This window comes from Varroa destructor, unplaced genomic scaffold, assembly GCF_002443255.2.
Source record: "Varroa destructor unplaced genomic scaffold, Vdes_3.0 BEIS01000006.1, whole genome shotgun sequence".
Classification (NCBI taxonomy): Eukaryota; Metazoa; Arthropoda; class Arachnida; order Mesostigmata; family Varroidae; genus Varroa; species Varroa destructor.
This window is the reverse complement of record NW_019211459.1, coordinates 3,665,564-3,692,246: the sequence shown is the minus strand read 5'-3', so window position 1 is coordinate 3,692,246 and position 26,683 is coordinate 3,665,564. Positions and strand designations below refer to the sequence as shown.

Sequence of the window (26,683 nt, the reverse complement as noted above, 5' to 3'; positions counted from 1 at the left end):
TTAAGAATACTGTGTGTATTGAAGTAATAATTTCATATCAACATAAGCGACATATTTCCTGCGCATGTCTGCGTAACACACGACTGTCGCTCTATATCTGTGTCTTCTATAACATAGTCTTCTCGCGCTCCGGACCCTCCCGGCTACGTCGAGCGGAGCAGAAGGATGGTTGTGAATCGGCTCGAATCTTTTCTATGCTAAATTTTGCTTCGGTGGCACTTCGTCTAAGAAGCGTTCCTAGGTCCTATTTAGTCTTCACGTGTTCCGATGCTTGTCTAGCTTCTTCAGCTTGGTCGTAATAGTGTTAAGCTCAACATAGTGAAGGAAATAAAGACGGGATTGTCTGGTCTTCTTAGCCGCTAGAGTTGCAGCTAGATGATAACGGTGCGCCCTGTGTTGTCGTCTGTGATCGGCTGATGACCGGACTGCAGAGCGAACCGACCCCAGTCAACAGCCACGTCAGGCTCCTACTGGTTGCGTTCAACTGGTTTTTCCGCTAGTCAAGGGAACCCGCTGAAGAGGATGTAAGAGGCCCTTTGTAAGATATCTGAAAAACTTCCTACGACTGGAGAATCGGGTTGCTAGGCCAGGCCGGACCTACACAAACGTTTCGCAGGCTCGTTTTTACGTGCAATTGATCATACAGTGGGTTTACATGTCTTTGTGTTTGTGCGCTTAAGTGAGTGATGCAGTGAAGTAAGAAAAAAAAACGATAGAAATATAAGTATTCGAAAACACTGCTTACCTGACCATCTGGATCTAGATCTGTATTTCCGCTACATAACAGTGAACAACGCTTTCTCCCACGTATAGGTTCGAGCAAAATTTTACGGCATACATGATTACTAAGTGTTTGTATGTGTATTATGCAAAAGGTAAAGTCACATAATATTGCATATACTGTACATGCAGAACTGATTCGCGCAACTTACTTCATTTCAATTGCATAGTAATGTGCGATACCGTAGACAACAAATGGCGAGCACGATCTTTGCGAACGAAGAAGCCAAGAAGTGCTCAAACATGGGGCTAAGTATTTGGAAATGGATCAAGCGAAATCATTGCGAGGTGGGCTGTTAATCTTTGGTTATTTCTGATGGTGCTTTCCGCGACTATCGTCCATGTGCATGCATGGGCCGTGTCGGAACAGTGATCAGCTTTCCGCTACTGCTCAGCTGATTCCTAACTACATACATATGTGAAATTGAAACAAAACGTGTTGTTGGGAGCATACTATAGCTGAGTAGATTTCTAATATCCCTGTGATAGCTTGGTGGGTAACGAGTCTGGTTGATAGTCGTAGGGACGGTTGTGGTTTAGGTTCGAATCCGGTCATTGACTGCCGATTTTCTTCATCCAGCCGTGTGATGGAATGCTAAATGGATTAAGTAAACTAAAAAGAAAAATCGAACAGTAGAGAGAGTACATATAAGTTGAAAGATTGCCTTGAACCGTTGAAGTTCTACCTATCTTAGAAGGGAGCGTTTGTCTTTGCGGAAGTTCGAACCTGACGTTCCATTATTGTCGTGTGAGCACTGGTTAAATTAAAGCAAGGTAGAAGAGAATAGTTAAAACTAATAGCTCTGCTAGTTCTGGAAAAAAAAATATCTAAATCTTTGATACAATTATGTCAAACACTACGATTGGGATTTAGATTAATAATAAATTAATTGAAAACACATATGAACAAGGTACCACTAAATGTATATATGAGATTGCATTAATGCAATGGCCGGTTGTACAGCGAAAGGAAGTGTGACTTAATAACTTTGCTAGGCAAAGTCCATCTTGGATTATAAGTTTACTAAAGTAAAGCCCAGTTAATTAATACTCCTCCATACGATAAAACAACCCTTTACGGTAAGATCTAGGTAGGTAGATGTTATTATATCTATATATATATATATATCGTGGGCTATGTTTTAATGCTTAGTTGGCCCATGCGTATTTCGTACGACCACAAAACAGAGTAGCTATCAGATGCAAATATATATATATGTATCTATGTTTTATGTATATATATACATATATCTATAGCTGCATCCGCAAATGTTCTCATTTTTCAGGAGGCGGCACAGTAGCAGTCTATGCTGGTTATTACGGCTAAAATTTCAGAATTCATAAACATTACTTCTATCTATATGGCTATTCCTTCTGAACCATGAATTTTACACAAATCTATGAAAAATGTGTCTAAAATTTTGACAAGCCGTGCAGGAACGGAAGTTTCTGTACAGCATATGTTTATTCACTCTTCCATACGCAAACCTAATTATATCGATTAACGACAGATCTGCAGGATTCGATAGGGTTCGTTGTCTCGTGCCACCTTACTTAACAAGCTGGTAAAATTTGTCATAAAATTCAACTTATTGATTTTTCAGAATTAGTTAGTGCTATTATTAGTATTATTTTTTACTGTGCATACGAATTTCGAGTACGCTAAATGCGATAATAAGTTGGTTGCATCAAAGCTGCGCGCTGGCTGATAACTTCATCATAAGTTGTAAGCGGCCTTACAAATGGGTTTCGGTAAAAAGATCAATGTTGCCTAGTTTAATCGAGTCGCTGGCCACGTTTTTTCGCCTTTTATGTTCCCTTCCTCACGTAATGAAATACGCTTACGCAACCGCCGGGCTGGACCAACGCCAGTGGTCTGACAAGCGCTGGGCCTGCTGCACCTATGACATGTGCTAATTGAAAGCCGTACTAAACTTCGTTTATTAAAAATTAATGATCCGAATCATATCACCATCAACCGGTTGTTTTCACTGTATATACGTACGCACAGCCATCTCAGATGCACCAAAACAATTTTATATGCCAAAAGTATAAATAAGTGAAGAGAATATTTTTGTGAAACTTGCTGTACTGGCTCACATCCAAAAATTATAACGAAAAAATAAATAAATATTTACACCAGCTTTACGGAACGCGGTAGTTACGAAATGGACATAACCAATGGAACCTACTCTCGGAACGTAAATAAACCTCGATCAACGCCGCACATCTATTTACCGTTCGATACTATTCGTGATCCTTTTGCTTGAATGACGCGAGATAGAGGTGTTGATTGAATTACTAGTACGGCACGTACACATTTTCGGGTTCTGCATTATTGGTATTTCTTGAGACGATGGCGCTACCACGATGATTATGCAGGCTAAAATTTCCTTAGGTTCAAAAGAGGATACGTGGAATAAGGACAAACATTTGAGGCTCATTTCTACCGTACGACGACCTACAACGAATCGATACTGATTATAGAGCAAATTATAAAACATAATTGCATATGGACGTTTATACGACGCAAATAGTTTGGACTGTTCCTTTCGTGAATTTGATCGTAGTAGCTCTATTTTTTTATAGATGGCAGACGACGCAACGATGTTTCAAAAGAAACATAACACAATCGCAAAATGAATGTACATAAAAGAAACAAACAGCTAATACGCGATATCAGGCTGTATCTCACTGCTCGAATAACCTCCTTTTTGAACAAATCTTTGTACAAAAAACGTTTAATTCTTGTCTAAATCAGCTATTCACCGAATTCAGATGTTACCGTCTGATATGGAAATATCTTTACTCTTTACATCAATGAGTAGGATATTATTGCTTATCGTATTTATAATGGAATGAGATATGCGCAGATCGTTTATAATATGTCCACCTCCAAGCTAAGGCCGATTTTCAGGGATTCTCGGGTTTGTAGGTAGTACGACAATGTGGGCTTGGGCAAACTACAACGCTACAAAAATACACACAACTTCATATACTTCTGCTACAATGATTTTTCTGTGACTTCTCTGTAGGTCTGATACTAGTACTCGTTTTGTAAAGTCTGCTTCTATCTGTGCAAGCTTGATATTCAGCACTCGTTTCAAATGTACGATAACGGTAATGATAATCTGAATAAATAAAACGTTACTAGATTTTACAGTCTTTGTCTACCACATTGGCTTTTGCTCTTGACCCGAAACAGCTGGCTGTCGGAGCCCACGTTTATTTGTCAGTTAAATAAGTCCAAAATGCAACGACATCCAATACTTTAAGCTTTTTCTTCACGCCAAACAACGTATTGTTTACTGAAATATACACTAATATACGGCAGGCGTTTCATTACTTTGCATATAAATGAGAGCTACTATTGTAAAGCAGGGAACCATTTATCTTGACAAGATGGGGTGAAATGTTACTGTGTCCGCATGAACCGGTCCATATGTCTATCTGAATCCAGAGTAATTTATTTATTATGCACAATAAGAGTAAACTTGTTTCGTCAGCACGAAGTACGTGAACGAAGAGTCTGTTAGGCTGTAATTACAAAGCTTGCCGACCTTATTTTATAATTAGGCTTTCGGCAGTAATATATATAACGGAGAACTATGCTTTCTGAGCGAAAAAATTGTGACAAGTAATTTCTGTAGCCCATCATTGAAGCTAAATTAACAGAAGTTCTACAGAAACCTAAGTGACGGTATAAGATTTAGGCTATACGGCAGATGCATTGAAATTTCCTATTCAAGATTCCTTAACTTGTGGGGAGTAACTATATATACATGGTCTGACAGTTTGCCGTGGCAAAAAACACACCTCTTGCGTTCGCTAATTGATTCTTTTCAATGGCTTGTTGCAATTTTATAGACAGTAAAAGTCCGTATCCATCGTTTTGGTAGGCTATAGCAACAACTCACAATTCACGAACACCTAGTACCGTCTTTTTGGCGGTAGTCCGAAATTTGCCATAAATTTTACAGCCTATCTGTTAGTTTTTTTTTTTTACTTACGTTTGTGATTCACTGTTCATCATCAATGAACAAGAAATTCAATGTTAGAAGTAATTTGGTTTCGTTATATTTCTGTAGGGTTCCGCAGATGAAAATGCAACCAAGCATATTTGTTCGTGTGGCACCCAATCAACGAGCTTTTTTGCAGCTGACCTTCTTCAAAGCACTTAAAAGCTGTTCGCTTGCGGATGCTTAGCTTCTAGGCGATATCGCGACCACTCACGTGTTACTCTTGCCTAACTTTTGTAAGAACTTCATTGATTTTTCCCGATGAAGTTCCCAGAATAAAAGCAACAGAACCGTCTTTGGGCCGGTTCTTCCGATAAGCCGTTTTGATTATAAATAGCACAGATTTTTTTTCTACGGGTCCGGACAGTATTTGCGCCATTATCGTAAGAAACTTGTGGAACGTAACGAAAGTCTACTCATCTTCATGGTGCTTTATCTTAAAGAAGATATTCAAACAAATTAAACACTCTACTAAAACGTCAGCTTTCACATGATAGTAATGTCAATTTACCGAAATTCACACTACCTGAGATACGTCAGAAAAACGGTCAACGTTTTCCCGAAACACCATTATATTATTCTTGTTATTAATATTACCTCTGCTATTATTAATACTAATTATAGTATGATTTTCCATAGAATAGAGGACTCGCGTTTGTTCCTTGGCCGTTTTATGGTATAAGCAAAAGTTAGAATATTATAGGAAACGAAGGCATTTGCCAAGTTGTATAATTACTTTGCTATCACTTGAACCTTTCGTTTTCTAATTTTTCTTCATAAGCTGCACTTCTCTAGTTTTACCACGCCTTTGACGACCAGCGCATATCATTATTACCGACGAGATGTCCGAACTTTTAAAAGACAGGGTATCCAATTCGGTGTTAAAAATAGTTACATTTTGTAAATATGGCAACTTTGAACAAAGCTAACATATATGCTCACTAAATAGTGGATTCGTTCACTTCCAAAAGATGCATTCACAACTTAAATAATCACTGATGTTCTGCTTACAGTTACTTTACATTACTTCAATTTTATGTAATTAAGTTAAAAGTTCGAGATGCACTTCTATCATAACCTGCTGAATTTGCTAAACAATTATTTATTGTTTCATATATAATGTCAGACTTTCCCAAGTGAATTGTCTCTGATACTTGACTTGTTGGTTCATCAAAGGAGACGAGGGACTTCCTCTGAACAACGAGCGAATATAGCTCTCGGAAAGTAAATCCATTATCTTTTAATTAATCCAAATTAAATCCATTCTAAATGTTAATAGATAGAAGCTTTGATGTACAAAAATTTTACATTATTAAATTTTTATAACTGCAGCGTAACAATCGACACCTCTGAGAAGTGTGCTTTGTGGGTTCAATAGAGATTTTATTTTATTATTTAATATAATATGCTAGAAAATTAACCCGAATTTACCAACGATTACAGTCGATACAAGTAAAGGCAAGATAAAAATGTTCCCTTTACATAGGCCATATCTTGTACACACACAGTAAAGCGATGTGGAGAGAATAACCATTCCGCTACAAAGCAAAGGCATTAGACTGATAGAAACTGGAAGTGACTCGTAGTTATTTTTCAGTGCAGCTCGGTTTGTACCGTCCTTCTTATATGGTCTTAAGCCACTCGTTTCATAGCTGCCATCATCACCATAAGTAACGCCACTTTCTTGACCCTCTTTCAACGCGTATTCGCTTCAGACCGTCGATCAGCGCCTAGCGCCAAGGAGCATCAAAGACAGCGGCCACAGACTGGCTACTAGACGAATGCGACTATCCTTGGAAAATCATCAATCCGATGTTGTAGCAGTGTTAACAAAGCACAAGATCTGTAGCGACAATCACTTAAGAGCCCAGAAGCAACAGCTGAACTAGCGTCACTTCCGTTCTGAAGCAGACTGGTGTGCGCATTGATCTAAATCCTAGATCCGTTCTTTTAACCGCCAGCTGTGCACATTTGGGGTTGCAAAAAGTTTCGTTGTAGTTGGCTCCCCTGTCCCTGGGTCTCTATTGAAGGATCCTAGTGCGACCGGGTGTTGGTCGTCGTGATGGTCTGTGCCATTTGCTGATTTGTTCTTTCTTCAACTTGAATCTGGCACTAGTGCCCGTGTGCCTTAGGACTACTAGTAATTCACCTGCTCGTTGCATTTAGGACTTCACGCCTCGTCGCGTGAAGTCACGTTAAGTGTTCGAGTGTGAGCGTAAGTCACAAGCGAATGACAGAGCACGTATAGAAAGAGACTCAGTGTAGTGGCAATACTTTGTTTGGTCATAGCGGAATAGTGAGGCTGATCAAACCCTTCTACGTAGCAAGGTGAGATGGAACTTATACACTTCGTTTAACCGTGAGCGACAGACTATTATGATCTTTCAACAATCTGTGTTTGTTTTCTTTAATTGTGAAACATCGAGAGGTTTGAGAACGAGCAATATTGAATGTACTTATTCTGCTATAACAGTCAACTAGCTTACGCAGGCATTGTGAGACGAGGCCCCGAAGTTTTGCAAGACGTATTAAAAGTGTCACTAATTATTGCCTTAAATTAAATGGGGCTCTATTGTTTCGAGTTAAGTTATTATTATATATTAATTAATTTTTATTATTAATTAACTAATATTTATTAATTAATTCAAATAAAAATATTATGCAGTGCTACTATTCTAATATATAAGCACTACGCGTTTGTTGGCCAAAGCGCTTGTATATTCTGTGCAATAAAGACAATCAATACCATTTTCAATCGGCCTCGTATTCTCAAAAGGCTTAATATTTTCACCAGAATCTTAAAATGTTCCAGTTTGGTAATAAATTTTGGTAACCGCGTATCTGCAGGTATCCATTCTCGTACGGAAAATACTTCATCAACTTAGCCCAAAAACCCTGGGACTCATTTGTTCTTCAAGTGGGGACCATCAAAAGTAATTTTATATAGCGACTTAAGTACTGCAAATACGTTTGAAAGCAGATATTAGACCATTTTATACAGCGGCGCGCAGCTTTAAGTTACCGTTTCCAGAAAAATAAGCTCAATATGTAAACCACATTTGCAAGATTTTGTAGATTTTGAACGAACAAAACTTGGACATATATATATATATATATATAGGTGTTTCAAGATAATTGGCTAGCATCTATGGTTTCAACGTTAAGCGATGACTTCAAATCTTTACCACTACTGTTTTTAAGATAGTGTAATTTCTATTGTGTCTATTTATATATTGTGAAAAATCATAATAATAATAATAATAATAATAATATGATTAATGGCTTACGTTATATAGATGTCGATTTTATCAGAGAAGCAGTAGTTAAGCGAATTAGGCTTGGTAACGATAATTTTCTCAATTATCCCTCTCCTACGGCACTGTAACAGTTATAACAGGTTCCATCTGTTTGTTATTATTTTTACTCCGAAAGATATGGACATCTGTGAGATCACGATGGAGTGCCTGTAATTATCTAATTTATGTTATAGCAAACAGCAACATACGTGTACAGCATCAGCCCACTTTCATCCGGAGACACCCAGAATTTTTGTCTATTCCTTGTTATATTTTTCATCCTTGATTCGCATTGAACATAAATACCGGACACTCTAACTGAACGCTGTTATTTCCGTAGCCTAACTTCAAGTGGGTTCAGACCCGCATGTCCTGAATCTACACTTGAAAGCAATGATGTAGTTACCATGCCGAAATTATCCTTGTGGTTCCAAAGCAATTTTCTTTATTCAGCTCTCCCATCACCCTGTTTCAGTAAGCTCATTACATAATTCTTGTAAGAATTGCATGAAACGTCACGTTGACTGCTCGCGCGGTCACTTGATTCAGATATTTCACCGTAACGTACTAGGTACTCCATAATCTTATAAGAAATGTTTTCCCTTAGGTCAATAAACTTATTCTTTTATTGCAACTAGCCGTCCGTCACTCTGCTCGTGGTCACATTGACTCGTTATCTCGAGGTGAAACTTTCACGACTATATAAGAAGAAGTAGATTGATAGGTAAAAACCAAACAAGTGAAATTTCCTTGGTTTCGATTTCTTCGTCGTTACCTGGAGAAACACCATACATAGATCTTAAAGCGTACCGCTCTGAAAATTAAGCATATTTAGAAGTTTTACAAGCTTTAAGTCATTGCTGAAAAAAAAAAATGTCCGAATATGTGCCACTTCAACACCGTCTATATCAGAGTGTGGAAAAAAGATCCATAAAATTCTTAGCCTAAGCATTTTTTGATGGGCTATTTATTTTCCCATAACGTCTCCTCGTTGATCTGAAAAATCGTTCGAATCGTTTTCGAGATCAACTGAACATAACCGTACGTGCCAGTTATCTCAAAGATGCTTCTAATGATATTTTTATAACATAAGCATATTTGCGTATCTTTGTCGCCGATCAACGTGAACGGAAATACGTCTGTCTCGAATAAATTTTCAATTTAGCTTTGATTTAATGACTAATATGGTCATGATAAAAAAGAAAAGACATGTTTGAGAACAATCTCAACAATTACTACTGGACAACAATTTGAAAAAATTAACGATTCGCTCTATATTGGAGTGCAGGGAAGACTATCGTGAACTAGGAGGGATTAAGAACTACATGGCTTGTTGAAGAAGTTTCTGAGAAAGGATCGGTCTTTTCACGTACGTTGCTTGCTTTCTCGACCGGTCTAATAATTACCTAGAAGCTTAAAAAAATTAAACTGCTAACAGTTAGAGACAACTGACCGATGGGAGCGTATCGGATGTTAACACGAGGATCAAAAGACGATTCAAACACACGATCGTAAACTATCTTACTAGATATATATCTAGTACGAATATCCAGTACAATAATGATGGTCGAACTGATTACATAGCTTTATGCAGTTACGCCATAAACGAATCTAACATCGAACCCACTTTAGCTGATATCGGAAAAGGTAGCAAGATAATACCAGATAGATAGTATTTGTTGCGTACACATTCCTAGCGCTATATAAAAATAATGCCTCCGTTATGTTTTATCCTATTTACTATTCAGCTCAGTTCAAACGAACCGCTAAATAGTCTGCTAATAATGCGAGCCCGCTAAGCTAACAATAAGAGTTCAACGTTGGAGATTACCATCATACTGAACATGTTATTGATTCCATAATCTAGGTGCCATAAATAATAATAAACACACTGAGAGGCTTTCCGTCTCTTGATTTAGAGCGTAGCGAGCAGCCCACGCGTGTGACGACATTTGCGTACCTTTACCACCGATTAACATAAACGCAAATACTTCTAAAAAAAATATCTCAATTATGCTGGACAAATCCCTCGCATAATCGGTATTATCTAACGTCAGCTTGCCACGTTCACGCTACACATACATACACACACAAACACATATATCCAAGTAATTTTCTTATAACTGCCTATTAGTACTGTGAATGGGATGACTGTAACACTAAAAAAAAAAAAAAAAAAACGGCCTTCGTGACGAGCCTATTCTACCGCAATCTAATAAACTTGCACAAACTGTTAGGAAACTATTTTACAAGGCAAGGGCCGCTAGCTAACTCAAAGCTTTTATTGTTCTATCTTTTTTTTTTTTTTTCGGTCATTTTCCTTCTGTACACACTTTGACATCTCTTTTGTGGTATTTTCTGGTTTCGTGTCGCTGACAATGTCTGATCAGTGAGAAAAACCCCACAGCACCAATAGTTTATGATTAGTTATGATGGACTGAGCTGCATTGTGTGAGATGAGAGGGACAGCGAGGTCATCTTTTAACCTTCAATGGCGTCAATTTTTATTAGATATTTAGCTTCCACTCGTTATATATATATGGTTAAATAACCGTAGATATTTTTTTTTGCAACAATATCGAGCAAAATGTATTGAAAAATTCATTCCTCGACTATAACTACAAAATATATTATGGTACGAAGGATCTTGTGTAGAAGTGACAACCAAATATAATATTAACCAAAACACACCACAACTAGTAGAATCTTCAAACATTTAAAAACAGGCAGAACACTCATAATCTATATCAATCTTCTTGACAATGTTCAGAGGCTTTTTAAGACCTCACTAGCCTGTGTACTGGAGAAAACGCAGCAACCCCTCTCTTCCATTACCCCACTTTTGAGCGACCGAATCCATATCGAAAATTTCGAATAGCACTTATGAACACTAAGCCGGATAACTGTAATGTTGGATGTTCTTTTTGTTCAAAGAAATGTAATTATTATTATTATTATAGTTCGAATTGAACGTATAATGTTATTCAGCAAAGGATTAGAACCGCAGACATCGTGGCCTAAGGCCCCAACCATACGGCCCCATAAGTAGGGATCAAAGAAAACTCGCTTCTAACTATACTAAGCCCCAACTATTTCAAGTACCCCAATTATAAAAATTATAGTAAAAGTGTGTTGAACACTAAGCGTACCATAACCTGTCGAACTGATCCTTGTTCGCATATTCCAGTATTAGGTTAAAGTGAATTTTTGTGAAACATAGACCAATCGTATTTGATAGAAATCGATCTCATTTTATTAAGGCCGATAGCTAAATTTGCAGCCGGGAGACAGGTTTAGAGAAGACTTAGGTTTACAAGAAGTATACGATTCATTAAGCGACATTGGAAATATACGAATAGTGACAATGATTTTTGACGCCTTTACTATCAACGGCACAGTTATAGCTGTACTCGGGTGTGCGTCTTGAAAATGTAAGTCACTGTACTCTTGGAGAGAGAGAGAGAGAGAGAGAGAGAGAGAGAGAGAGAGAGAGACCCGGGGTGTAGACACACTTCGTTTCATGCTGGAAGCCGCCATCTATCATGTCTATATCTATATATTCCACATGTAATAGATATCATATATAAGATATAATACTAAATTTAGAACTTGGAATATAACCCAACAGTGAAATTATTTTATTCTCAAGCGTAATTTGGCGGTGATTATGGGCACAAGCGGTTCCACAAGGTATTGAGGAGACTTGAGCTTCATATGAAAAGGTGTCGTATGAGAAAGGAAAAGGGTCGATGTGCGAATGTGCCTTCTATAAATAGGTTTGATTTTTGTTGTTGCAGCTCAGTGTTCAGTATAGAACTAGACAGGTGGTTGCTAACTTGAAGTTGCGCGTTCCATTCAGAAGTACTCTTCGAGCAGCCTACAAATTGAGATATCAATTAAGACAATTAGGAAAAATATAAACTAAAATTAAAAGAGACGCTTATGGTACAGACCAGACTTGATGATGATCAGACACGGAATTTGGATATCTGTGCCATATTAACGCTTCGATATGCGCAACTGCAGCAGAGAAAAAATATGACTCTGTTTTCGTTTCATGAAATAATGTTGGATCTGCAGTCATGGCGATTTACTGATCCTAATTGGTATAACCAGAGATACTATTACCCACAACGTAATATTGCAACATAGAAACTCATCAAGACAACCCATAATAATAGATGAGAAAATTTGTCTCGTCAGCGGTAAATACGTCCGCCATTTTCTAACTATCCTTTACCCATTACGTAATGCTCAATCTTCGATACTATATAGCCACCATGAGTTATACACAGCGTCGTACTAACCGTGTTGCATCGTGGCTGGATTCGTAACATTCGATTGCATTAATATATTGCATATCGGCTCGTCCCTACATGTACAACAAAGGCCGAGTGACACCTAAAATGGGAACTACCAACTGACATGGGTTAATATTCAGATCAATATGCGAAAGTTACATCTGAGGAAGATGGTCTGAATTCAAGTCTAAGCAAGGCGAATCCATAAGAACGTCGGGAAGGGCCTATGAGACATTTTTACATGCGACATAGATTGGTAGAAACAATAAGGTTACGCCAAGGCCATTATACCAAGCAACCGCGGGCAGCTCCGGGTAAACGGTTAGTCTCTTCAAGCCTCGATAACTAAGTGATTGTTTTGGAACCAGTTTGTGAAGACGCCAGCATCGAGAAGCACATAAACTGCAACTAAATGCTTCAGAAACAAGGAAATTTGAGAAAAATTTCAATCCATGAATCCCGAGCTTGTGAAAGATCCTGTCGTAACCTTACGAAAGCAGACTTTCAGTAAACATGATCCAATCAACTTGAAAAGTACATAGGGATCATTATGAGTTTCCATCGTAATTCTGCTGCCGGCAACGGCGCTGCCAATGATGCCGGAAATCTAGGGGATTTGGAAATTTAGCCTTTGAAATCTAAGCAGTTTCAATATGCATGCGCTCGTGAGCTTTCAAGAAGACAGCAACGCCTCTCACTCGCGGTAATATTTAAAACCTTTCAGCATTGTGGCGGCAAACTCTGTCACAAGGCCTGGACATGTAAGGTGACCTAACGGTTGATGCCATTTTGCATATCACATAGCATTGTTACTTCATGTATTATATCATACACATGGAAATCCAACGAATTTCCGTCATAAATTTGATATTTGAGGCTCGACAACGCGCATAGCATCATTGACATCGTTTCAAGATGATGCCGTACTGTATATTTAATCTTATTGCGTGCCCTTTTAAGAGCTTTGGCAGGGTATTTGGAAACTACCAGGTAACAATTTTTAAGGACAAAGCTCCGTGGCTAGGTTATGTATTCAGTGCACATTTATATGCTTGCCCTGCCAACATCCAGTTAGTGCTACTACTGCAAAACTCGATAATAACAATTGTGTGAGGTGTCATATCTTACCTTCATATGCCATTTTTTTAAAGGGTATATGCGTCAAGCGACTTTACTTTTATAGCATAAATTTAAAAAAGTATCTGCTCGAACAACAATATATCTAGAAATGCCTCGCGCATTGAAAAGATTCCCCAATAACTCGCTTATAGCGCGTCCATAAACAGAAGTAATATATATTGCCACAACGATTATAGGTTCTCAACCTCAGGGCCAGTAACAAGTCCAACTATTAAAAGTCTACCATTGTATAATTTCTATGACGAACAATATCCATGCTAGCACCCGCGACATCTCCACTTGAAACAACTGCTTCGGGGTTGCCATAGCGACCGCATGTTTCTGAATTGGCGCCATTGTTTTCAAATCGAGCTTTACGTCAGCGCTACATACGTGCAACAAAAACGCAAAGCATCCTGCTTTCAGCGCCAGGACCGAGCTTTGCGAGATCATTTCTTAGCATGAGGCGCCGAACTGTGCCGTCGTCCGATTCGCCATTACCACAGTTCTTCATGTTCTTCCTATGCGAAATCGCTATCTGGCATATTATGCTTACAAACGGTCTACCGAAATTTTTTAACTAAGCAGCTCATATGCTATGCAGTTTGAAGATAGATAAGATAATTACCTCAGTTCGTGTCAGGCGTCACTGTGTTATTGACTCAGATATTCAGGTATTCAGAAATGCTTGAAAAATACATTGTGCTGATACGGAGACTAATATGAGTTAACGAATAAATATGTGTCTGTGATGATATTGACGCTCACTGATGTTAGCCGACGGCAACGTTGAGCCAACGTGTTTCGCCAGAAAAAAAATAACCATGTTCGCCCCCCAACCAAACACCCCTCATTATCCGTATAACAATTGTTCAATGTCAACCCCAACGTCATTCTAAACGACTATCCCTCCCAGCTGTATAACCGTTTAAACCTGCGTGTAAGCGTCTAGAGAAAATTTCTAATAGCCGTAAATATAATCCTGAATCAGCATTACCAACAGTAGAGCTCTGTTTAGGCGCTGCTGATGAAGTGATAGGGTTTTAGCTTGAGTTTCTTTTCGAATCTGGGAGCCAATTACACAGGTGGCGCAAGTGAACTTCTTATTTGCTATCAGTTCGGGTATGAAGAAGAAAGTTGTATTCTAGCGCCACTTGTTGTGGTTCACAAAGTAATTTAGGTCTTTACATGTTATCGGACAGCTCTGTACATTGGCCTTTTAATATAGCCTGTCCTTAGCCCTTGTAAATCGTTATTTGCCTCTGTCATTTTTGATTACTTTATGATTTTGGATACAAGGTCCAATTTCTCAATTTGGCTGTTTTAGGTTCTCTTAGATGATACTCCTTGTCGAGTATTCGAAGCGGCATCTTTAACACAGCTGCAGTCGATCACCAGTAGTTTAATATGTCCTAAAATTGATTTGTATAGATAAAAATTTGGTTATAATAGGTTTCGAGGCAATAGAAATGTTTGCCTAAACTTTTCTACAAATTTCAGAGACATGACCCTCATACGTTTGAAACTAAAAATGCATTTTAAAACCCCCGATAAAGGCCTACCTCTGACTACCGATCTAAGATGGAGCTTCCTGTTAAACATTTGACCCCTGGAACCAATTCATAATACAATAAATTTTATTAATTACTTTTTACTTACATACGTTTTCTATCGCCATGTCGATGTTATTCTCTTGTTCAACTTAGAAGCTTTTGGAAAAAATTAAACCACATCAATGAAATATGTATGCATACAATAGCTAAGGCTACCTGCAGCATCCCCATTCGAGAAACAAACAAATAGCGATCTTACCATACGCGTCACTGTTGCCATTAAAATTAATTAAATTTCGGGTATCAGTCATCTATTCAAGGACCGCGCCTATTTCATTTCAATGTGTCAAACGCTTTGTATGAATTACAGGGAAAGATAACACGAGGGAAACTTCCTGCTTGTGAGACTGAATCACTTATTCGATTAATTGACATAATGGCTTTAAACATTTTGTTAACACATAGGTAAAGCTTTCCCAAAAACAGTCGACTTTTCAAAGATTTTAAAGCCTCTCATGCAATAAGAATAATGGCAGGCAGAAGCGCTGAGCTCTCCTCTATTTGACTACGACATCTTGCGCAACCAGAAATAGAGTAACTTACAGATTTGACATAATTATATACTTATTTATAGCCACTATAAAGCAACTTGATACGAGATGAACGCAAATGTCATAGGTGGACTGCAAGTAGTTCTTCTTTCTTCTTCTAGGCATGTCATGGAGCTCTTTGAAAATGGCTTTGCATCCGTGCCTTGCCGATCTCCGTAACCACTATAGCATCTACATAATCTACAACTCATACTGGCTATCACACGTTTCGTGTTCCACTATAAATTACCGTTACGATAGTCCAGACTAGCTTTTAGCCCGGTCTTGTAGAAAGCTTGAATCATTAGGGAGCAGATGGAATTGATGAGATGTCACAGGCGGGAAAAGGTCTAAAATAGACAGTAGGATTGGGGTCTGCAGGTGGAATTAAAGTATGCAGTTCGTCGGATTAGGAGCAAGTGTGCAAAAGGCCAGACATTGCCGCCAGGAAGGCGTATATAACAAATATAATTATTTAATTTTATGCAAGAGGCCTAAAATGACAAAACATAAAAAGGATAGCAGGACGCACTACCAAAACAATGTGGTCCTTCAGTGATCAGTTTCGCACCCCAGAACCGCCAGATTTACGATCTAAGGATTTGGAAAGGACACTGTCGTTATTCATCCAGATCGGATGCTACGCTAGACGTATGAAAAGCCAACAGACTCGCAATCGATTCTCGTTAGGCCTCTTGGTTACTACCGGAATAAAACAAATGCCTAGTTCGAAGGTTTTATTTGCTCCGTATATTAGTGCTAGATTATCTAGGTGATTCTCCATTTTCTATCTTACATTCTTCATCGCCTTGCATGCAGACTTCTGTAGAACGGCACTGGGGATCGCAAGCATGACGATAAGCCGAGTTTACCGTGCTATCGTCCGCCATGGATTGCCAATTGCTTTGTACAGAATGCCGCTAGCATGACACGATACGCGCAAGCTCACGTCGGCGTTGAGCATACACAGCCCCAGCGTACCGACTGCTAGCTGTCGCCACAGGAACACTTCTAAACAAGAACACACGGAACAGTTTTAAACAAGTTAGACGTATGCGTGACGATATCCATTTTCCTAACTATTGAACCGTCCACGATGATCTACGGAGAGATTTCATTAAGGATCCGCTCAGGCACAGCTGATCCTCACTCCTAAACTGTGTTAATAACGACGAAAATAATTCTATCGATTGTTGTAGCAACTAATGTTGTAGCCGCCGCCGTTGTTGCTAGTGGTGATGCTATGCCTCGTCGTATCTGAAGATCGCATTAAATTTATTCTCATTTTCACGGGCTCGTCACGTAAAACACTTGAAAATGCTGGAATATTTTTTCCTCACAATGATATGTTCAGATACACAGTTGCCCACAGTGGCATCTCTAAGCTTCGAGCCGCTTATAAATCCAACTTCTTCACTAATACCTGCTTCACCGTACATACGCACATACAAGTTAGTCTTTATTCTACTATCGATCTGCAGCATAACATATTGATATAGTCATCAATAATATTGCTGCAGAAAATAATGTGCTGCACAGGGTTCTACTCCGACGTATATGTCTCTATAGATTATCATATTAGAAAAGATAGCTAAGGCTCAAACAGATAAGATTCCTAGGCAGCTGTTTGTTCTGCGACATAGGAAATTTTTCCGGAATTCTCGGGTGTTCCCGAGGCTTGCGTTTTATTTAGAGCCTCTCAAAAAATAGGTCATGCTTCTAATACCTGAAGCCAGTTTTAGTCATCCTACACAGGCCTACATCATAACTATGTCCGCAGTGTTAAAAGCAATCTATTATTTTAGATAACGCGGACTTGGACTTAATATTCTACTGGCACAGCCAAATACATTTTTTAGAAGCACCATGTACATGCTTTAAGTTCGTCAGCATTGGCTTATGATACCCTTATACGGGCAGGTTTTCCACGCAACTTAGATTAAGTTAATAGTTCTAGTTTAGATGTAATTACGAGATGTTGAAAGGGGTCGTTTTGAATGCGTCGACCAAAGTGGCATGAACTTAAATTTCTCTATCGTTATATTTATTGCAGCACAAACAGCAAAAATGTCGTCCGAGGTGCTAGGCCCGATTCAAAGTCCCTTCTTTTCCAGCAAGGATCAACGGACGGAAGGATGGCTAATGCTTGACGATCCGAAATTACTTATTACCATACTCGCTTGCTACGTTTATCTGGTAAGAGACTACTATTCGCACAAGCCAGGGGGTCTGTTTCGCTTCTCAACCGCTTGATGGATATCAAAATTGAATGAATTATACAGGGTCCCAAACAATCACTGTAGATAACGTTTGCAAAATGAGTTCACCGTTTAAAATACAGCACAGTTACTACTCCGGTTATAGTAAAACTGCGTAAAGCGTTCTGTCCTATGTCTGTATAGCGGTAATCAGTAATCCTTCTTAAGATAATCTGCTTTCTAACTAATAGCAATGCTTATTATTAGCAATTTTATACAGTTGAAATACGTGCATGGCTGCGTGCACTGTCAGTTCGAAAATGCCAAAGCTTGATCCTCCCGAAGCTTTATTTATTTATTTATTTCGAAACGACTTGATCACGCGCTCTAATTAACCCTCAAATAGACCTACATACACAATGTAGTAAGTACCGTGTCAAGTGGTTGTAGCTCATTTGAAATGAATTTTACCATATTCTTTATAGTGTTTGATACATCTGTTATTATACAATGCTAGGCCACCACTTGAAACGAAAAGAAGATCCTTTACCGTATTTTGCCCTCACGTTCGTTAGCGCCTGTTGGAACTGGCTATTTTTATTGCTAGAAACTTGGTAGGTACGAACTATGATCTAAACAAAGAAACTCTCTATTGAAACTCTATAGCCAAATAGATATTCATTTAGATTAATAGATGATCGAGTTGAAGTTCCTATATGTTCGGCGACATTTTCCCTGCAAATGTGCTAAACCAGGTAAAACGTGCCATCCCGTCCGTGATGGCGAACCGGAAACCGTTCGAGTTGGTGTGGTCTACAAGGCTCTATTCGTTAATTATGGTGGCCTCAAATGTATATTTCTTGTGCAGGACGCTACCTTTAACGTACTTCGGTGGAGGCTACAGCTTCCTGTGCCAAGGTAAGTTGACTTTCGAACTGTCATGCTGTCCCTTCGGTCGTACCGTTCCGCGAATGGCTTTTTTGTTGTGGTTATAAAAAGAGTTCTATGATTCGTTGTGTCCTTTTGTCTTGGATATTTATCTGCCTTATTTTATAAGTTATCTCTTAACTTTAAGTTTGCCTTAATATTAGTTTGTTTCGTTATAGCAAAAGCCTTTGTATTAATTACGCTTAGAAATGCCTCGTAACATGTGAAGGGTGGAACACATTGAATTCGATCAAGTACGTATATGGCATCCTGAGTGCTGGCTTTTTAGCCAATAGGCCAATATTTTGAAAGGAAACTATTATGTTACAGAGCTAATACTCTAGCTTTCCGGGTCGGGTCGGCATTAACTTATTCATTCAATTCCTGGACGTTACTACAGAATACATTTGTGCGAAAACATTAACTCAGTTTCCGATAAATGTGTGTTCCGTTAATAGTAAACAAGGCATTTTGCAGAGCAGGTATCGTTTACCCGGTATTATCAAGAATTATCTAAAACGAACCTATAATATTCATTCGCGAGATAGATACGTTTTGGCCAGAATAAATACCGGCTCAGTTTTAATTAGGTACAGTATTTTTATATAGAAATTTGTGTCTTTTAAATATTAAAAATCGTTCTAGTTAAAAGTGGGAATTTGTCTGTCACGCGTCGATTTCTATTTGTTCAAATCACTTACTTTTAGCCATCACGAGCCTGGTAGTTTCTACAATTCACATACTTACACAGGCTAGCCCCGGCTCCTTCGGTCGTGGAAACGTTTCCTGTTTTAGCACGAAATACTTATTTACGCAAAAGGCTAGGGCAATTAAATGCACGACTGTTTATCAGATAGCATATGTACGCATACAGGACCACAAATGTGGGCCATCCTAACGCCGGTCTCATTTTACGATTTTAGCTGCTGTAACGTCAACAGTATACAGACATCGCCAACGACTAGTCAGATTTAGTAGCTTTACGCAATGATCGGTACATATCATTGTGGCAGTACATCTTGGATATCGTTGGTAAAAGGTAACGAAGTTCAGATGTCAAATGGCCGTCTACCTATTTCCAAGAAATGAGTACCATGTATGAATTGACTCAATTGCAGTAACCTGCTGTGCACTTCTCGCGCGCTCTCTACTGTGAAGTACTCTGGGAGAGCGGGAAGTTTTTGTCAGTTGAAACCTTGAAGGATCTAGCCGTTTAGTCAGGCGGCAAAAAGAATTGTGTTTTTTTCTAACCGGATCGTTTTTGGTTACACTCAAAGTAAACCATTTTTGGATACGAATTCCTCGTTTAGTTCAAGTTCTAACGTGGAGATAGTGACCGCTTATGATTGCCACTATTTCTGCTATTTTTGAGGGTTACGTCATAGCAGTGGATGCTTAACCCGAGAATTTTGCGCAGAAAATTAGATTTTAAAAATGGTTTTTCTCAAAAAATTTCATCTACTCGAATTAGTTCGAATGGAAAGAAAATTCTATTAACTAGGAGTGTAAACAGTGGCTGTACCAGGTTCCACCTGCACTCGACAAGATAATCTATGAATTTGAGAAATGGACCACTGCATAAAAATGCGTAGGGCTGTTTACCTGCTGTTTGCTGCTGCAGCGCCAATCCTAATCTGATATCACATTTTAGGTCGAATGGTAAAAACGAAGGTGCGAGACCACGCGAAGTCAGGCCGTCCTGACACAAGCTATTGTTTATGATAACTTTCTAAAATCTAGCGGATTGATCATAAAAAGTTTCTGTTTTTCGTACAATTTTTAGCTACGCTGCGTAGAATATAATTTAACCGCATCAAGCGAAGGTGTGTTATTCTTCAGTACCAGAGCGAGCGTTCAGTCAGAAATCATTAAGGTGACTAGTCATACTATCACAAGACTGCGGTAAGAACGTTTCGCATACGTAGCAAACTTACTTGATTTGTACCACACGACCCCTGAATGTTTATAACACTCTTAAGTAAAAAGCTTTACTATAAAGTAACAAATGAAAAATGCCGCATTTGAGTTTCGATTCTCTATCCTTCCCCCAAAGAAAATACATATTATATTCGGCAAGAGAAACCGTTTAATCGGAAAAAGTTAACCCTTCTACTTTATATGTGTAATCGATTGTAAACGCGGAAAATGTCTCGTCACCACTAACGCATGCGTAACATCTTCTTTTTTCTTCTTCCTTTACTGCCAAAATGTACAAAACACATACTCATTCACTCATGTATGTCGACACAAACACGTATCTGAACGCGTTCTTCGGGATATAGCGAAGCTTAGCTTACGTTAAATCGGAGCAGAGTGATGAAAATTTATCTCGGGTCATATATAATGGCATAGTGTACAGATCCATTGAATACTTTCGTTAATCATGATTCCAGGATTGACTTTACCGATGATGAGGGTTTACTAAACCACCCTGTAATAATATGCAAGGGACGAAAAAATAGTACGTGGGATTAAAATATATTATCGTTCAGAAGACTGCTAAATAGGCTGTTTACCAGTAATCGCCCATAGCATAATATACGAAATTTTGCGCCTCGCCGAACACATATCAACTAAAAAGGTGCAGGCTCCTACCAAATCAGAATTGAAAATTCACCTGCGCCTAGCGGGACGACTATAAAATCTACAACTCAGGCTCGACGGTTATGGTTGGACAAAAGCCTTAAAAAGCATTGAACTATGTTTTAACTAACTGCACCTTTCTAATGTCTGTAAATGTTTTCTTTCAGGAGTGGATTATGATGACCGGTCGTCTCGCACAATGGAAGTTATTGGGCTAATGCACTCTTATCTATTTGTTCGTATTTTCGACTTCGTTGGCACAATTATATACGCGCTACAAAAGAAATTCTATCGAATTTCGTTGTTCCACGTTTACCATCATTGCGCTTCGGTGACTATTGGGGTGTACGGGTTGACTTACGGTGTTGAGGGTCAGGCCGTATTTGGGGTGTGCGTTAATATGTGTGTGCATATCATATTGTATACGTATATATTTTTAGCAACATTTGGACCCCGTCTAACCCCCTATCTGACCTGGAAGCGCTATCTAGATAAGATTGAACTGGCACAATTCCTTATTATTACATTGCACATCTTGATGCCGGTATTCGTTCGTACCTGCAGCTATCCCGTACAACATTCGCTTTCAGGAATCTCAATGATCGCTCTGATGACCGTTCTTTTCATGTACAACCGAAGACTAGCTTGAGGGGATTACAGGGCGATGTTCGAAATACTACCGCCTCAATGTTTAATGTTGTATGGGCTATTTTTAGTTAAAAAAAAAAATTATCTAGCCACAAGTATAATTACCGTAATAGCACGATGTACAAGACTCTGTACACTCACGCCGAAGTTTGAAAGACATCCGAACTCACGTGCAAGCACCGTGTGTGTGCGAATCTTAGGGTAATATACGAAGCTTGATATTGTCGTGTTTATTTCGTGCTTTGCTCTGGCCGTCTACTATATTATTAGTTTTGGGGTTTTGAAGATAAAATTCAAAACGTATAATAAAGCAGTAAAAACTGGACGATAAGTGTATGGTCGAGTGGTGGAGAAAGATCGAGTACGTTCAAATTCGCTGTGCAGCTCTAAACAGTCATTCTTTGTTTAGTATACTACACAATTTAGACAACGAAAGTTATATTATCAGGCTGATATTTGACACAGAGATTCTAAAAGTTTTTTTTTTTTAGATAAAAAAAAATCAAGTATCGGGTTAACTTAAAAAATAGAATTTAACTTACATGCAATTTAGCTCAAAAACATCAAACTATATGACTGTAGAAAACGCTTTGTATACAGTAAGTAATCAGACGCAATTAACCTGAACATTCAGACTGTCTACACAATGCGGTATGGCCAGCCGTAATCTGCACGGATTGTGTGAATGCTATGTCTTTACTTTCCTCGGCTATCGAATACAGTTTCATAGCTAAAACCAGGCAGCCAGCACGACTATAATAGGTGATAAGGGAAACCATCAGAATACAAATTAGCTATGAGTCTGAGAGAAAAAAAAAAAACTGTTAATGTTTTATAGCGTAAACGTACGTTTTTTCACAATGTTATGATGGAAGTGTTAATATGCGATTACTTGTAGAACGTGCCCTGACTTGTTCGTTCGATGACCCCCCCAAGAGTACGATGTATATCGCCTAGGTAGTAGATTTCCACTGACCTATTCTCAATGTCATGTCTATATAGGTATAAGGATTAGCGACAAATAAACTGTTAGCCGATGCACGGATATGTGTAAGCAAGGCACCTTTTGTTTTTTTACAAACAATACCCGTTGTTAGGGTGACGCTTTCTTTACGTATGGCGTAACGATCGTTCCCACTGCTTCTTTAGCTGTCCTTAAGAAAGAATTGTGTGAAGTATCATTGCCAACCAAAATATGTCGTCGCCAACTTCATACTTATATTAAAAAATGTTTACAATGCAAAGTAAAAAGCAGTTTTGTGGCAGTTTGATACAATTGAGGATGCTTTTATATGCGGTTATCGTGGAAATGTTGCGGTCGCCATCCTCGATGACGTGCAAAGATGACTGTTCTTTGGTTTTTAATGGAAAGAGTTAAATCGTTCCATTTATGTCCCACCAAATAAATGATCCCATCCAGAATTTTTTTTCGTTCTTGAAGACGATAATTATTACTCTTAAATAGCATCTTTAGCATGGAACAGGTATCCTGTAGGTACAATCGATGTGCGAAATCTCTGCTTCTCTCTGCAACCTTCAGCCTAAGGTTTTGTTAAAACACAAGTTGGAAATACAGGTAAGAAGGCCTCTTGAGCGGCCGCACAATGCCAACATGGTCCGACATACACCTTCGGAAACGCCCATGGACGCAGCAGGCACTCTAGCTCGCAGAAAGGCCTGCGATAAAGCCGGACGAAAATCACCAAAGCCAAGAAGAAGAAACGACGACGCAAAGGAATTGAATATTATTTTAAGCAGAGAAATATGAATTCGCAAAACACAAAGATAAGAGCTAGAAAGAATTGCTTAAATAAGTGGAGGACAGCGCAAGAGGGAAGAAGTAAAAAGTAGTCACCGGATTCCAAACCTTGATGGACAAAATAATTAATAATAATAATAAATGCATTATTCCCTTTTACTTTCGAAAGAAAACTGAGTCAGTGACTAGAAGATTCTTTAAATGCAACGCACCTGGATCGGGCGGGATGTGAAAGAAAATGATGGAAAAGAGCCATTCTGGTCCGCATCAGAGAACCAGAGAAACCTTACAGAGAGCCTAAAGCATACCGCCTAATCTACTTACTAGACACAATTAACAAGGGTCTTGAATAGGTAAGAGACTAACAGTGTCACCAAAGAATAGATTTGCGGTCTTGGATACTTAATACAAATTCCGTAGGAGTCGGTCTAGCTAAACGGCAGTCAAAACAGGTTTTACAAGACACCCGAAATTCAAACGAACAAAACCAGAGGTCCAGGAAAATGTGCATGGTTATTTACCTATACACATGCTATGCGGTTAAGTCGTTTAGGTCATAGGTCATAATAGACACAATAAGGTAAAAAAAACCGCTCATAGCCTCAAAAGCTTAAGGCTTCCCACTTTTGTAAAAAAGCCGTTAATCATCAGCTGAAAGACTTCTACATGACCACCAGCGTATCAACGAAGGCCAATACAAGCATGTTAAGAAATAAATAAAAATTCTGAAGCTCTAAAGAGCTCAAACGATACCATACGCGGATCACATGGACATTCTAGTCACAGCGCGTAACTAAGATAGTTTACAACACAGAACGCAAACTGTTCTGAAGAAAATAGGTATATGGATAAAGGCATACGAGTATACGGCCCAAGGAAACAATGAAACGCCGCAAGTAATTGTAAACAAAACATATTCATCCATTTTTTTCCATTAAGGATAGAAATAGAGATTAGGAAGGCTGATACGTAGAGGTGGCAGTGGGTCGAATTTTTATAGGGATCCATATGTCGGCAGAACACCTAAGAAGGTAGTAGACCTGGTGAATAGCCTAACGAAAATACTGTAAGAGGAGCCACAAAACAAAAAAGAAGGCCTTCAAGAATATGTGACGCTACGCGCAGCGTCCACGTAGAAAATGACCGTGATCGAACAGAAGTGATACAGGGCGAAACATTGCGGAGGGAAGAAGCGCTTGGTAAAAAGAACGATGAAAGTCTATGAAATATGGGAAACATAGGCAGTAATCACCGTAGTATAGCTCGTAATCTGGCCCCAGATCATCGAAGAGACAATCAAGCTAGAAAAGGAAAAGACAAAACAGCGAATTAGAAGGGAATGACAGCAGTGGCGAAGCGCCCCGTTAGACAACTCCTTAGAAGTACAGACTGATTGTTAGAATTTTAGTCAAGTGACTCAAGAGAAATGGTCGTGTCACAACGTACTATATGATGCCCAGGTACAATAAATAAGACTGAAATCACCATTTGTATGATATACAACGCAAGCATGACAACCGATGTCACGGATGCTAGCGTTGGAAAATGATTACCATGCCAGGTCGGTTTATAAGTCTGTTTGAGGAAAACTCGGATAAGCCCTGCAAGACCAGTCCAAAATTATGCCTTAGATCCTAAATAGCAACCGTAAAATATCAACGGTGACGGAGAGAAACAAAGAGCTTGAACGACTGCCCGGGACGACGACAAATCCAGCAAGGGTTGGAACGTTTACTGACGGTCCTACAATCATTATATCGTAGTACCAGTTCTCGGTTATTGGCTCGACCAAAATAATGTGTGATTGGCTTAGGTGAGGATAAGCACATGGCTGATGTTTAGTGAGAGCGGGTCTCACACTTCCGGGCCAGTGCCCATGTGTGAAGTTCGGAACTAGTCCACGAGCCATTTTACAGTTAATCCTCTAGAAAAAAATATTATTATTATTATTTAGGAAAAGTCAACAAACAACAGTTCTATCTCTACTGACGTGTAACACGGATTAAAAATGCCGGGGGCGTTAGGACATACAATATTATTATTCTTCATATATTCAATATTATTTTATATTCAATGTTATTACTCTATTATACAACAGTATACATTATTATTCTTGTAATTTTCTAAGTTGTTGATAACATAGAGGAAAAATTATAGTTCATTCTCAGTTCGATAATTGTCCAAAAGCCAGAACAACTGTGACAGAAGCGGGATGTCTAGTAACTCTCAACAATCATCCGTCTTTTTTGTATGTGTTTGCATATGGGACCCTTCGGAGGTTACCTCAGAGTTCTACCTACGACATGAAGAAGTTTATATACTCTGGTATTCTTTAAATGAACCTCCTGCTCTTGCCATAACGACCTGACGGCATCGGTCGCCTAGGGGCTGTTCGGAACTAAGCCTAAAACAAAAAGAACCAGCTGTTAAGCTATTCACCAATAGCGGATGGAATTTGAAAACACCTTGAATTGCTAAACTTTGGCTGTCTTCTATCATAAGCTGATCGGGCGTTATCAGAGAATACTGAGTTCGCGTGAAAAGGTATCGCGTAAATCTGAAAATGAACGCTCAGTGATTGAGTTTCCGTTTCCTGAAGGTGCCGGGTATATTCAGCAGCGGGAATTAGGAGACTGTATGCACTCGAGCTGACCATCTCAGGACCCTTAACGGGTTGCGCAATCATGGAAGCTTCTGAACAGATAAGGCAAGAACAATGTGTGCCCTGTCTTTACTAACAACGAGTTATAACGTACGTTACAGCGAATTATGAAATTATAGTAAATGAGAAAATCGAAGATAAAGAAACATGCAATAATTTATGCAACTATTAGCAACAAAAGACCCAGCTGCAGAGTATTGTTGCCATAAACCAGAAGCTTCTAATCACGACAATTAGATTGACGTCTT

The 26,683-nt window shown here is 38.9% G+C and overlaps 1 protein-coding gene across 8 annotated transcripts in view; it reads left to right on the top strand.

The window, feature by feature from the left end:
* LOC111253140 (very long chain fatty acid elongase 7-like) overlaps positions 1-23,072 on the top strand; it is a 32,087-nt gene extending 9,015 nt beyond the window's left edge. The window contains exons 1-4 of one of the 8 annotated variants that reach the window (XM_022812141.2): positions 178-524; positions 17,712-17,854; positions 18,612-18,774; positions 21,534-23,072. In XM_022812141.2, coding sequence (XP_022667876.1) covers positions 17,726-17,854; positions 18,612-18,774; positions 21,534-22,015 — 774 coding nt within the window. In that variant the 5' untranslated portion in view covers positions 178-524; positions 17,712-17,725 and the 3' untranslated portion in view covers positions 22,016-23,072. The other 7 variants (XM_022812140.2, XM_022812139.2, XM_022812138.2 and 4 more) reach the window with 7 other exon arrangements.
* Positions 23,073-26,683: the final 3,611 nt, after the last annotated feature.